Genomic DNA, 13,700 nt, shown 5'->3' on the forward strand with positions numbered 1-13,700 from the left:
AACTAACCCCAATATCCACGGTATCACCAAAGGAACAGCAGAATATAAACTCCATATGTTCGCAGACGACCTGTTACTCACCCTCTCCCAACCCATCATCTCCCTCCCTAACTTATTCTCACTCTTACGCTCATTTGCCCAAGTCTCTAACCTAACGGTCAATAATGATAAATCCTGTGCGCTTAACATCACACTGCCATTCCGGCAGGTGTCCGACCTCACCCACAATTTCCAATTCCAATCCAATACAATTCCCACCTAAAATACCTTGGGGTGCACATCTCCAACACCTACGATACTCTCTATGCCGCCAATTACCCCCCGCTCTTTGGCGCCCTCAAGGACCTCTTGTCCTCCTGGACACGACACAACCTTTCCTGGATGGGCAGAATAAACGCGGTCAAGATGACTATCCTCCCTAAGTTGCTATACCTTTTCCGCACCTTGCCCATTACCTGTAGACCTGAACGCCTTGAACATTAATCCCGGACAAGCCCAGTGCCTCCCCCCCTTCTTGCTCCTCCTTCTACTTCCACCCTGTTCTCTGGACTACAGCACTTAGGATTCCCTTATCCAGGTTGTTCTCCCACATTTGGATGCTCAACTGTCCCGAGGAACCTGGTGACCATGAGTCCCCAATTCTGAACCACCCAAGATGTCTAACGTTACCATGTTCCTCTGTAATGCTCTCCTCAGTATTGATTACTGTACTGCATTTTGTATGCTATATGTTGTTATAACCCAATAAAAACTTTGAAACAAAAAAAATAAAAAATTAAGAAACAGTAAAAATAATTGACACTAACCCCGCCGCCCTGCCATCAGGTTGCCATTCTCCATTGAGCATCACAGGACCTGGCCTTGGGGCGGCAGGGAGAGTAAATCCGGCCCTGGGTGGGGGCGCCCGGAATTTTAGTTAATAGCTGTCATCAGTGGCTTGTGAGCTGCTGATGACAGTTATTAATTTAAAGGGGACCGTCTGGGGAACATTTCTTATATAAGTTCATGGTCGCTTTACTTATAGAAGAACTGTAAATGCCAGCGCCGTAAGGCATACTGACCTGGCCAGCTGGGAACAGTTTTGTTCCGCCGTATGCTTTACGGCACTGGCAGGAAAAGGGTTAAAGTATCTATAGTGAAATGTTTTTTTCCCGTTTTGGATAATTAGAAAAGAAATGTATACCATTCCTTTTTTCTTTTTTTTTTCCACTGTGTCCTGCTAAAGAGAGGAAATGCCCCTCTTTGACAGCTTTCCCCACAACATGTGCCTCCGCATATTGAAAGATTTCCCTTCCCCTCATGTTCTGATGACAACTCTAACATTAGTATTTCCCATCACTTTAAGTCCAACTGACAATGGTCACCAAATAGAGAGGGCAAATCTCTTCACAGATACACAATAAAAGTGTGACAAGGTTACTAACCATTCCCCACTGTCCAAAACTGATGTGAATCAGCTAAAACTCCAACAGTGTATGGCTAGCTTTAGTCTTTGGCTTCATAACAGCAGAAACAATGTAATTTGGGCTCCTACTTGCCACTCTATGATCAGAAATATTCAATATCATTCTGTACCAGTGCAAAATGACAGTTGGGAAATGTATTAAAAGATACAATTGGAAAACAGACTTACTGCCAGAATTTCAATCTCCGTATTTCTTTGCTGAAAGATTGTTATGGAAGTTTGAAGTTTTGAAAGAACCTGCAAATATAAAACCAGTATAACATTTTCTTTAATTACATGTAGAAAACCTATGCTATCATTGTATCTGTACTATACAGAGCGCTTCAGACAAGTCCAAGTAAAGGAAACCTATTCTGGGAGAAATATAGAGGCTGATATTGCAGACCTTCTGAATATTATAGTTAACAGGCTTTCATCTGACTCAGCAGCATTAATATTTGAAGCCTCTGACCTGAGACAAGCATGCATATCAGGGGTTCTGGCTACATACTTGGTTCCAGGTCAGTGATAAAGTACTAAAGTCAGACACATTCCGGCAGCTATTATTTTCACAAGACCAGACACAGCGCCCCAACAGTACATACAGTTCAGGACTAGCAATCTTGCATTGTACAGAAGGACACAGAGGGCTTGCCCACATACTGAGATCGTTGGAGAGAGGAGAAGAAGGCTGGTGGCTGGGGAAGTGGGGAATAGGTTAAGTATTTTAGCTTTAGCTTTAACAAAACAAGCTATTACAGGCATGCTCTGCTGCAAGGTGATTTTCTTTTATCAAATTAATTTTATCAAATGAACATGTGATGGCAAGGTCACTTTAACCAGTTGACATCTGCGGTGTTAAACCCCCTTCCCATCCAGGCCATTTTTCAGTATTCCGTCATGCAGAGCTGTACTGAAATGAATTTTATACCCTTTTTTGGGGTCAGATAGAGCTTTCTTTTGGTGGTATTTATTCACCACTGGGGTTTTTATTTTTTTACTATATTAAGGGATATTAAGGGATATTAAGGGATATTAAGGGATATTAATGGAAATTAAGGGAAATTAAGGGAAATTAAAAAAAAAAAAACAGTTTCCCCTATATTAAATGATAAAACATTTATTATTACCCAATTTTTTGGTAAAATATAAAAGATGGGGTCACGTCGGGTAAAAAGACACTAAACATGTCAAGCCTTAAAATTGCGTGCGCGCGCGAAACCTCAAAAAACGATAATACCCAAAATTGGCCATAGGCGACGCTTTAAAAGCTGTTACCGCTCATCAGTTTAGTGTTATCAGTGATTGATGGCCCTAAAATGATTGCTCTCACTGCGACGTTCGCGGCGATATGTAACATGTGTAGCGCAATTGTAATTTTTGCGCGCTGGGGCACCGGACGCGTATTTACGTTTATAGGCGCGTAAACGTGGGGGTGGGGGAGTTAAACATTTTGGGGGGGGTTTTTCCCCTTTTTTTATATGTGGCTTTTATTTTATTTTATTTTTTTATGTGTTACTTTTCTTTTTTTTTATTTATATTTTATTTTTTGCACTTATTGTTATTGCTATTATATAGGGGGATAACAATCCCCCTATATAATAGCAAAGGCACACTGACAGGTCCTCTTTATGGAGACATTAGGGGTCTCTAGGACCCCTAATGTCACCTGTGGACCCCAAAAGAAGCTGATGAAGCAGAGATCTGCTTCATCATCGGACGTGAACGAGCACATATAGGCGATCGGGGGGCTATGGACCCGCTGATCGCCTATATGTGAAACACCCGGTAACGGGTGTGTGCAATGGTCGGGTCTTTTCTGCCCATGCATGCCCGCCAGGGGGCGCGCGCGAGCAGAAAAAAATTGCACCCGCCAATACAGCAGTGCCGTCCGTCCGTTTTTTTACTACGGGCGGACGGCAAGAGGTTAAAAGCTAAAATGGTCTTAAATTGATGGGAGTTGGATAAACAGGAGCTGGGAAAACAGTGGGAGAGGTCAGCCAGTTTAAAAAGGCAGTAACTGTCAGACTTCAGGTAACTGCTATCCCCCGATAGCAGAGCTAAAGCATCAAAGTAAATAAAGTGGAGGGGAAGGAAGGATAAAGGGGAGAGAGAGAGATAGAACGCCTGCAAAATTATAACAATTTATGATTGAATACTCAGATTCTCATGTGACTGTCATACGTGTGGGCAAAGCATTTAATCCTTTTCGGATTACAAAAAAAATAGATTGATCAATAGATTGATGACCAGTTCACGTTAAACAGGTCTTAATTACCAGTGAGCTTATTTAATACAACCAGACCAGTGTGTAGAACCCCATTCAGCGACCAGACACCAGGTTCTGGAAACTGTAATAAAAGCAGATTTCTATTTACCTGCTATGGGTTACTGCACCCCCCTGTCAAAGTGCATAGCTACTAAATAAACCCAATTCATTTATTCTAGCACCCTTTGTGATAAAAGCACTGAAAGCAAGCCATCAAATCTGTTTATTGGAATAATAAATGTGATGACAACATATGCTCATGTAGATCAAAGCATCTGTCTTCCCAGTCAAGCTGGTGCAAGTTTGCATTATATAGCCAGCCATTATTTGTGGCCTTTAAACACCTTATATTTGCAGGCATACTATATTAAAAGTAGTTTCTACAGTACTTAGTTTTCTGTCCCTAGAGAGAGATGTGGCTACCTGGGTTTCATAACGGCGTCGTGCGCTGGCAGATAACCTTTCTGGAGCGATGACACTGACATTCGGGACCATGCTACTGCTGTGCTGCTCAAACTGACCTGTCAAATAAGAGAGAATAGCCTCAGATGGCACATAATATTCAAGAGGACTGTCCCTGTATACCCAGCCAGAGCCTCACACAACAGGGAGAAACAAAGAGACTCGGTGACCAACATATTCACACCAGACATGCAATATAACATACACTGAATGACGCCATCAACTTTGCTATGCACATTTATGAGCCCATATTATGGTACAGGTTACGTCTATGCAGAGCTCATACAACAAGCGTGGTTGCTTCAATTAAAGTAATGGTTTTCGGCATCCAATGTCAGGCTTTGTTATCTTTTACTGAATAGCTTACCAAAAATAGTTAAGTGACACTAAACTCAGGAGTTAAAAATGCATTCAAATACACTATTAACAAAAAATGTATCTCATGTGTATGACTCAGAATGAATTCAGAGATGACTTCAGGATCTACAGCTGACACTGTCCTTCCTCAGAGGGTGGCTACTTTTGTTCACCCATGGTCCCCATGTGTGTTGTAAAGTAGCCACCGGTCCAAGCTCGCTCCCGTGATGGACTACAATCTCAATAAAAATTTGTAAACTAAATGTTAGATTGTAGTCCATCACAGGAGCGAGCTTGGAGCGGTGGCTACTTTACAACACACATGGGGACCATGGGTGAACAAAAGTAGCCACCCTCTAGAAGGAAGGACAGTGTCAGTATGAATTAAAAGATGATTTGAGGATCTACAGCTGAGTGATACAAAAATAAGCAACATTGTTTGTTAAGTTAAGGCACTTGAATGCATTTTTAAGATTTTACTCCTGAGTTTAGTGTCACTAAGTATCAGGATATAATAAAAATCATCTGGTCCTTAGCAGGTCTTAAAATGGTAAATACAACCTCAGATGAACAACAACACATGACACTATGTCATTATTTATTTTACAAACATAATGCCAAAAAACTGAGAAGTTGTGTGAAAAACTAAGTACAACTTTACTGCTTCCATAGGAACTAAGAGGCTATGTAGCAGCCAGGTGCTGCTAATCATATGCCCTTGATTAACTGATCAGAAAGTGTGACTACCACTATAAAGCAAACGTTTTAGCAGTTTGCTGATCTGGAACATTCAGTTGTGTGTTAACACAATGCCGAGGAAGCAAGACATCAGCAATGACCTCAGAGAAGCAATTGTTGCTGCCCATCAATATGGGAAGGGTTATAAGGCCATTTCCAAACAATTTAAAGTCCATCATTCTACAGTGAGGAAAATTAATCGCAAGTGGGAAACAGTTGCCAATCTCCCCAGGAGTGAACATCCCAGCACATTCCTAATAGTAGTGTTCAGCAGGGCTTTTTTTTTACTTAGCTGTTAAGTCAATCTATCCATCCTTAGGCCTCATTCACACAGCTAAGTGTTGTCCCGTACAGCGTACACGGCCGTATCGGGCCGTTCCCCGGGAAGGACAGGTGCTGCGTGTGATTGTACGCAGCAGCCTGTTCTTCCCTATGGGAGTACACCGCTATACGCTCACCCGAACTGCACATTCGTGCGGGTGTCCGTGCTCGGACGCAGACAGGATCCATCCTGTCTGTGTAGGAGTATGGACACCCGCACGGATGTGAAGCTCAGGTGAATGTACTGTCACATACTCCCATAGAGAACCGGCGGCTGCGTACAATCACAAGCAGCACCTGTCCTTCCTGGGAATGGTCCGATACGACCGTGCACGCCACATGGATCTGTACGGGCTGACACTTAGCTGTGTGAATGAGGCTTAAAGCTGGCCATACACCTTACAATTATCTGTAGATTTTCTGTGGTCAGATGGAAAAAGGTGCAACAGATTCCTCCATCTACACTTAACTGTGTGGATGGAGTAATCTCCACCTGGGCCAATCTGTTGCACTTTTTCCATCTGACCACAGAAAATCTACAGATAATTGTAAAGGTGCCCATACACTGCACGATTCTCGTACGAGAATCGCGGGAAATCCCGCGATCGTACGAGAATCGTGCAATGTATGGAAGGCGTGCGACCGTTTCTACTGTACGGTCGCACGTCTTCCGTCGAACCAGCATGCTAGAAAACCCGCCGGGAATCGAACGATTCTCGGCGAGTTAGTGGCCTGCTGGTTCGACAACTGCCGAACGGGCCGGTGTGCGCATGCGCACACTGCCCGTTTGCAGTCATCGTAAGCCCGCCCCTCATTACAGTCATCGTAAGCCGGCCCCTCAGGGGGGCGGGCTTGCGATGATCGAGAGTACGATCTGCCTGTCCAAGATGGACAGATCGTACGTTTTTTTAAGTACTTTACAACCATCGCAAGACTAAGGTCTTGTGATGGTTGTACAGTGTATGGCCACCTTTAGGTGTATGGGCACCTTGAGAATGTTAATCCAGATGACCTGGTGAAGCAGCGGTCTCATCCCCCTTGTGCTTCTTCCATACTCTCTGTACCTTCTACCAGTTCTAGACTTCTTGTGTTGCAGTGCACACTATAACCTGGTTCACATGGGTTAGTACAATGAACAATCCACGACGGACACCAACTGGAATATGACATCGCCGTATCTCCAATTAGAAATGTTTTCTATTGACCGGAACACAGCACAATTGAGGCTGATGAAAGACAGCAGTCAGGACTCCATTTAATATCCATTCAGTTTACGCTGTTATAGAGAGACCTACATCACTATAAAAAAAAAAAAAGTCCTGTCTAAGCAGCAATTCTGTACTTACTCTGTGAGCTGGCGAAAGTGCCTTTCACATTCTGACCAGACATGGTGTCCAACACTTCCCTACATATAAAGAAAGAAAACCCATAATAATGGTTCATAGACACAAAACAGTAGCATGCATTGGATGGATTACAAAATATGGTGTTTAATTTAATAGCTACATATTTAAAATGGAAGCAGTCTCATGTCTGCTTTCATATACCATTACACCTTAGGGGTTTTGAAAGACCTAACCTGATATAGACATAGATAAATTACACTATATGCCATTATAATGCTCATTCAGTGCCTGCTTATCAACTGCTGCCCAAAATTGATATTCCATTTATAGCTGAGAATGAATCTCGTATAAGCTTCTAATATTTTTTTTTGGTGGCGAGGTAAGATCTCACTTGTCAGAGCCCCCTGGCTTTCCTCTCCACATAATGGAGTCTTACTCCTTTAGCTGTATTTTCTTAAAAATAAACCTCTTAAAAAGGGTATTGGCTTCCATTGCTAACCTTGCCTTCTCAAAATGCTAGTTGGCTGGCTATCATGGTGATCCTTCAATGCTTTTTGAGTCACTGACCTGGAACAAGGAAGCAGCACATGAGTACTTGGACTTTACTTGCTGCATTCTTGTTACAGATACTTCAAGTACTGAAGCCAGGTAACTAAAAATGTGTAAGCCAGCAATACCATCTCCTAGTTTGCTTTCAGTACAGGTTTCTTTTATGCTATAGTTATTGGAATTGGAATACTAATTATCCGAACGAGACCCCTCAAAACCATGACAAAATGTAAGAAAGAAATGTAAGAAACTACCTGGGGATTTGATTCACTGTATATCAATTGCAGGTCATCAAAGATTTTTTTGGGAAAAAAAAATGGGACTGGACAACCACCAACCAGGTAACCTAAAATTACAGCTGTTTTTTTTTTGTTCCTTCACCTGTAGGCTGCAATCCCACCTGGGTGACAGCGTTTTCGCTGGATTCTACAGGCAATTTTGTTGCATGGTTTTTGCACGCATTTTACACACGTACATTAGGTTGCGTTTTTTCTGCGAGCAGATTGTGACACATTGATTTAAACGCGTGTTTTTCTGCATTTCCATTGAAGTCTATGGGGCTAAGAAGCGCTTAATTTGCCAAAAAGAAGCTCATGTAGTATTTTCCAGCGATGGCTATTTTGCTACAGGTGACAAAACACTCAGATGTGAATATAAACAGGATTTTGTTTTGGGCATTTTTTAGGACAGAAGAAGCGCTACAAAATGCTAGGTGTGAATGAGGCCTTAAACCTCATGGTTTTTTACAATTGCTAATCTATCACGTTTCCAGGTCCACAGAGCAGGCACCAAGGCTAATGTTAGTTGTTCACAGTAAAGTTAAGCGCTCAACACAACTACTGCTCTATTATCCCAGAGACACATTAGATGAAAAGATTCTGGGCTCTGCTTATCTGTTAAAGTTACCCAAACCTCCTAAGAGACAGACTTGCTCCTGAATTTTCTATATTCATTCATCTCTCTATGTCACTGCCACCCACAAACAGCCAAAGTAGTTCTTAAAGTAATTATTGGAGATGTTAGCCATTCCAACCAAACTTGTGTTATTTTTCCAAGGTAAAGGGAGATGAAACCTGACAAACTATTTCTACTGAAGCAGATCAAATTTGATCTTTCTCTTATGTAGAAGAACATCTGATGTATTGCTATAGACAACCGCCTCCCATATCTTTATTTCCTGAAAGGGAGAGCAGTATTTATCAAACCTGTTATTTCTCTCATCCAGCACTTTGATCCTCAGCTTCTGCAAAAGATGATCTACCAGATCCGACTCCAATATTCTCTTCTCGCTCTGCCTTTCCTTTTCAAATGCCTTCAGCTGTTCAAACACAAACAAAGTGGGTGGATTAATAATGATGTGTATTTAAAGTGGCTTATTTGGGGACAGCTGCTATTGCTGAATCATTCTAGAGACATTATCTGTGTATCTGGTTTTAGTTTCCAAAACGGGGACAGCCAATGTAAAGGGGCCCTCCGGCGGGGACAGCCAATGTAAAGGGGGGCCCTCCAGCAGGGACAGTCAATGTAAAGGGGGCCCTCCGGCTGGGACAGCCAATGTAAAGGGGGCACCCCAATGGGGACACCTAATGTAAGGGGGGCACTCTCATGGGGACACAATGTAAGGGGGCACTCGGGTTGGGAGAACTGATGCAAGGGGGCACGCTGATGCATGCTATACTTTTTTTTAATGAAGCCAGTCACGATGTAGTACAACAGCATCACACTGTGCCTAGCCTATAGAACTTAATGAAATGTCACTTGTGACATTTCAGTAAAGTTCTAACAAAAAAGAAAAAAAAAAAGAAATTGTGATGCCCTGGGATCGGTGCATCAGAACTGTGCCTGGGAACACACTCCAGCAGCTGTGCCTTGCAGTGCAGCAACAAATGTTATAGCAGCCTAGATGGCAGACCATGGTTCTCTCTGGACAACAATGCGGACCTCGGCTCCATTAAAATTTTGGTCAACAGACCTCCTTGAATTTTAATTCACTACAGCAATCAGTTCTCTTTTATGTTTAAGATCACATGAAGGTATTATTTTTGAAGTGGGTCCTTGGGGTAAATACTCTTCATTGGCAGAGTGGACCCAGATTCAACACTCAGAAGACAACCCTATACAAGTCTAAAGGTGCCCATACACCTTACGATTATCGTACGATAATCATATGCGATCGACTTTTCGTACGACAATCGTAACGTGTGAATAGAGTGCCCGACCGATAGTACTGTACAATCATACAACTTTTGACAGTCAAGCATGTTTGAAAACTTTGGTCGATCGTACGATATTCGCATGGTTGGTGGCGTTTCCGTCCATCAAAAGTCGTACGATTAACACTGCGCAAACTAAAATAATTGCGGTCAATTACCGCAAGTCGTCCAGGTGTTTCTTTTTAACTACCGCTGATTGAACCTTGCAATAATCGGGGCAGGATCATCGGATGAAAAGTTTTGTCCGATAATCGTAAAGTGTATGGGCACCTTTTCTAAGAGTACCGTAACACTTTACCATCTACCAGTTACTGCCAGTTCAGCATGAAAGTAATTCATCAGGTGTGAAGAAATTTTTCTTCACACCTGAATTTTTCTTCCCGTTTGTGCCATCACGTAATGTCAAGACCTTCAAATGATTTCTACACATCTAAAACACAAAAGAACACACAGGATTGCAGAGAACCTTACAAATTAGAAATGTAAGGTACTAATCAACACAGACGTGGAAAGGTGAATGCTCCGTGTTCATATGCGTTTTAGTTCACGTTAATATTATCTTCAGACATTCATGGAGGTTGAAGGATCAGCAGTACTGTACAGTTGTCTACAGCAGAACTGGTCAGAGCATTCCACTTGTGGGCTGTGATTTTTGCACATCACTCAGATTTACCTTGACGTGATTTCCTTCTTTATCTGAGACAATGGCAGCATGAGTGATCCCAGATATCCTGCAATGCTCTTGCAGCTCATCCTGTGACTGAGAGAAAAAAAACATTATAAGGAACCAAGTAAAAGTGAAAATTATTGTGAGAACCTTGTCAAAGAATGGAACTGCAGTAGAATTCCTATCAAAGCATACATTTCAGCAGTATGGTCTTGAGTGCACACTTCTGCCGCCGCTGGTTAACAGGTAAGGCCCTGCGTTCCACACCGCACTCTCGCTGGTGGACGGGGGCAGAGCCAGATGGCGGCCCAGCATCTTGTTGTCAGAAGCAGGACAGCGCACGCTGGTTACTATTTAAACCGGCACGTGCTGCGACTCAATTTTCAAGCCCTGTAAATTTCAAGGCTATAGTCCGGTCATGCTGATTGGTGACATTTTTGACTGACTGGTGAGACACTCTAAAATTTTTCAAGCCCTGTTCATGTCAATAGCTAGTACCATTGACCCACCATCACCATAAACCACACAATTTTATGAACCTGCTAGAAAAGAACAATGCTAATAATGTTTATAGGGTATTATTCATATAGTTATTATTTATGGATGTGAAGGACATAAGTGATGAGGTGATAAAAAAGGGACAAAGCAGAACAATGCCAACTTGGTAGCCATCTTGCCTCGTAGCACACGTGTTCTAGGTTTAATTCCAATAAAGAAATAACGTCACCAGCACTGGATAATTTAACAACAGTCCATTTATTGACACATTGCCATTCAATGCATTGAATGCATAGCATTCAATGGCAATGTGTCAATAAATGGACTATTGCTAAATTAGTCTTTGGAGTGCTGGTGACGTTATTTCTTTATTTGAGTTTCTCACGGTGCCATCCGTGCTCACTACAAGCACCCACCCGTCTCTTAGGGGTACTTTGATGTTTCAGTAAGGAGTGCAGCAAGATCTCAGATTCCTAGGTTTAATTCCCAACCAAAGCTCAGCACTGTAGTTTTAATGTTTGCAAAGGGTTCCACCACATGCTCCACTTTCCTCATGTAATAAAGAAACATGCTGTTGGTTACATGGCATGAGTGTAGTGGGGATGGTGAGCTCCTCCAAGACAAGGGCCAATGAGAACTGTGCTGTGTATGCATACACAACATGCTAGTGCTGCATAGATATGGGAAACAAGAAATAAAAATTCCTTACTGCAAAGGCCAGTCAGCCAAATATGCATACTTTATCAATATAAGGTGCATAATGTTTATTACTAGGTTACAAAGTAAAGAACTGGCAATAATTTTATAGCAGAATCCTCTGTTATCTTTAGGAAGCGAAAGCTGCCATTGTACGTACCTCAGACCAGTCATACATTATCTCGGCTGTAATGCCTGCCGCCCATAGCTTCTGAATTATTCCAGTTGCCCTGTTTACAGACATCTGCCCAGCACTCACAACAAGCAAGTCACAGCTGCTGACCTGAGATGGAGGAAAAGAATTGTACATACATATGACAATAGGACCAAAGTTCTTATTCTGACACATTTTCATCAGTTCATTCTTGTTTGTCTTACAAATATGCAACAATGCAGTTAAGGAGGTTAGTCTATTTACACATAACTGCCAGATGCAGACATCCAAACTGCCTTTGTGTAATAAGCCCTCAATGCAACATTAGCTTCCCCCCCCCACCTCTTCCTGTGCTGGGTAAAGCCATAAAACGGAATCAACCTAGATCAGTGGTCTCAAAGTACCGGCCCGCGAGCAGGTACTTTGTGGCCCGCAGGCAGCTCAGAAGTCTGGTACACTGTCACGGACCGCGTATCAGACTTGCGGGGACAGCTACATGGTCTGCATCTCTGTCGGATGCAGACCGCATAGCTGCTTCTGTGCCGGCACTCGGATCCTTTCAGCCGGCACTCGGATCCTTTCAGCCGGCATCTTTGCTGAACGCTGGTCAAAAGGATTGATTAGTAGGGTCTGCAGCAGACCTTACTAATCGCCACTAGATCACCAGGGATCGATGATCGTGGCTGACAGCCTCCTCCCTGCAACAAGGTAAGCAGGAGAGGGGGCTGTGTATTTAATTCACATGTGGGTGTGGGGGGGGGGAGGACTGGGAATTATATTGTTATATGTGGGGGGTGTGTGGAGGGAGGAAATTACACAATTTTATGTGTGTGTGGGGGGACGACGACTGTTAATTATATTATATGTTGTGTGTGCGTGGGGAGGGGCATCTTCGCTGAACGCTGGCCGTAAAGATCTGCTGCAGACCTTACTAATCGCCACTAGATCACTAGGGATCAATGATCGTGGCTCAAAGCCTCTTCCCTGCAACAAGGTAAGCAGGAGAGGGGGCTGTGGATTTGATTTACATTTGGGAGTAATAATATCGCATATCATTAAATGTGGTGTGAAGGAGTTTACATGCAACTACTGTCATCTAATCATTAACTTGAATGGGTGACAGCGGCCACTTGTAAACGCCAGATTAGGGATTGCTGCTGCAGGAAAACGCAAGTTTCTGATGCAGGAATCCCTAATCGCACATAAACCTACAGAAATTAATTGGGCCTTATTGTGTGTGTATTGGGGTCCGTAGTACCATACCGGATATGATTCAATTTTATTTTAAAGTATGAAATTTGGCGAGCGGCCCCCATGGGAGAAAAAAATTTGGTGAGTGGCCCTCGAGGGAATTGAGTTTGAGACCCCTGACCTAGATGAACACTGTAGTCCAGGGGTGCCCACAATTTTTTTGTGTTGAGATCTACTTTTTATATGACCAGCTCAGTGAGATGTACCAACGAAAGGCACTGCAACGCACCTCCCGCAACAGAACAGCGAATGCGATGAACGCACTGTACTAGTGTGAATGGGCCCTTAGTCAGATCTAGCACTCTTATCAGAAAAAAGGTAAACTATGGGACTATTACCTGTAATGGCCAAACTCCTAAAAAAACCTCCTAAAGTTGCTAATCTCAGTGTGTAATAGACATGTGCAGGCCAAAAAAATTAGTTTCGGTTGAAACAAATGAAAAACAAATTTTCATTTGGTTTCATCAATGGAAACACATTTCAATGCTGTTTCGGATTCGGAGGCAAACCACACAAAAATCCGAAACCACACAAAGAGACTGCAGAACAAGCAGCAGCCGTATCGGCCACCCGTGCGTTCTGCCATCTTGGGAGTATATTTTGGTATACCTAAATACCAATATATACTCCAAAATGCCGGCGGGCATGCACAGTACCTGCCGGCGGCCAATATGTCCGCAGTGCTTTCTGATAACAAATTTTTATATGCCTGAATATCATAATATTATATAATAT

General features: G+C 42.8%; 1 protein-coding gene across 1 annotated transcript in view; it reads right to left on the bottom strand.

The window, feature by feature from the left end:
• EIF2AK4 (eukaryotic translation initiation factor 2 alpha kinase 4) overlaps positions 1-13,700 on the bottom strand; it is a 141,452-nt gene that overhangs the window by 11,097 nt on the left and 116,655 nt on the right. The window contains exons 32-37 of the mRNA XM_018568292.1: positions 11,721-11,843; positions 10,373-10,459; positions 8,692-8,804; positions 6,938-6,996; positions 4,137-4,234; positions 1,634-1,702 (exon numbers count right to left, since the gene is read on the bottom strand). Coding sequence (XP_018423794.1) covers positions 1,634-1,702; positions 4,137-4,234; positions 6,938-6,996; positions 8,692-8,804; positions 10,373-10,459; positions 11,721-11,843 — 549 coding nt within the window. The remainder of the gene's footprint in view (positions 1-1,633; positions 1,703-4,136; positions 4,235-6,937; positions 6,997-8,691; positions 8,805-10,372; positions 10,460-11,720; positions 11,844-13,700) is intronic.

This window comes from Nanorana parkeri, unplaced genomic scaffold (genome assembly GCF_000935625.1).
Source record: "Nanorana parkeri isolate BGI_ZX_2015 unplaced genomic scaffold, ASM93562v1 scaffold1168, whole genome shotgun sequence".
NCBI lineage: Eukaryota > Metazoa > Chordata > Amphibia > Anura > Dicroglossidae > Nanorana > Nanorana parkeri.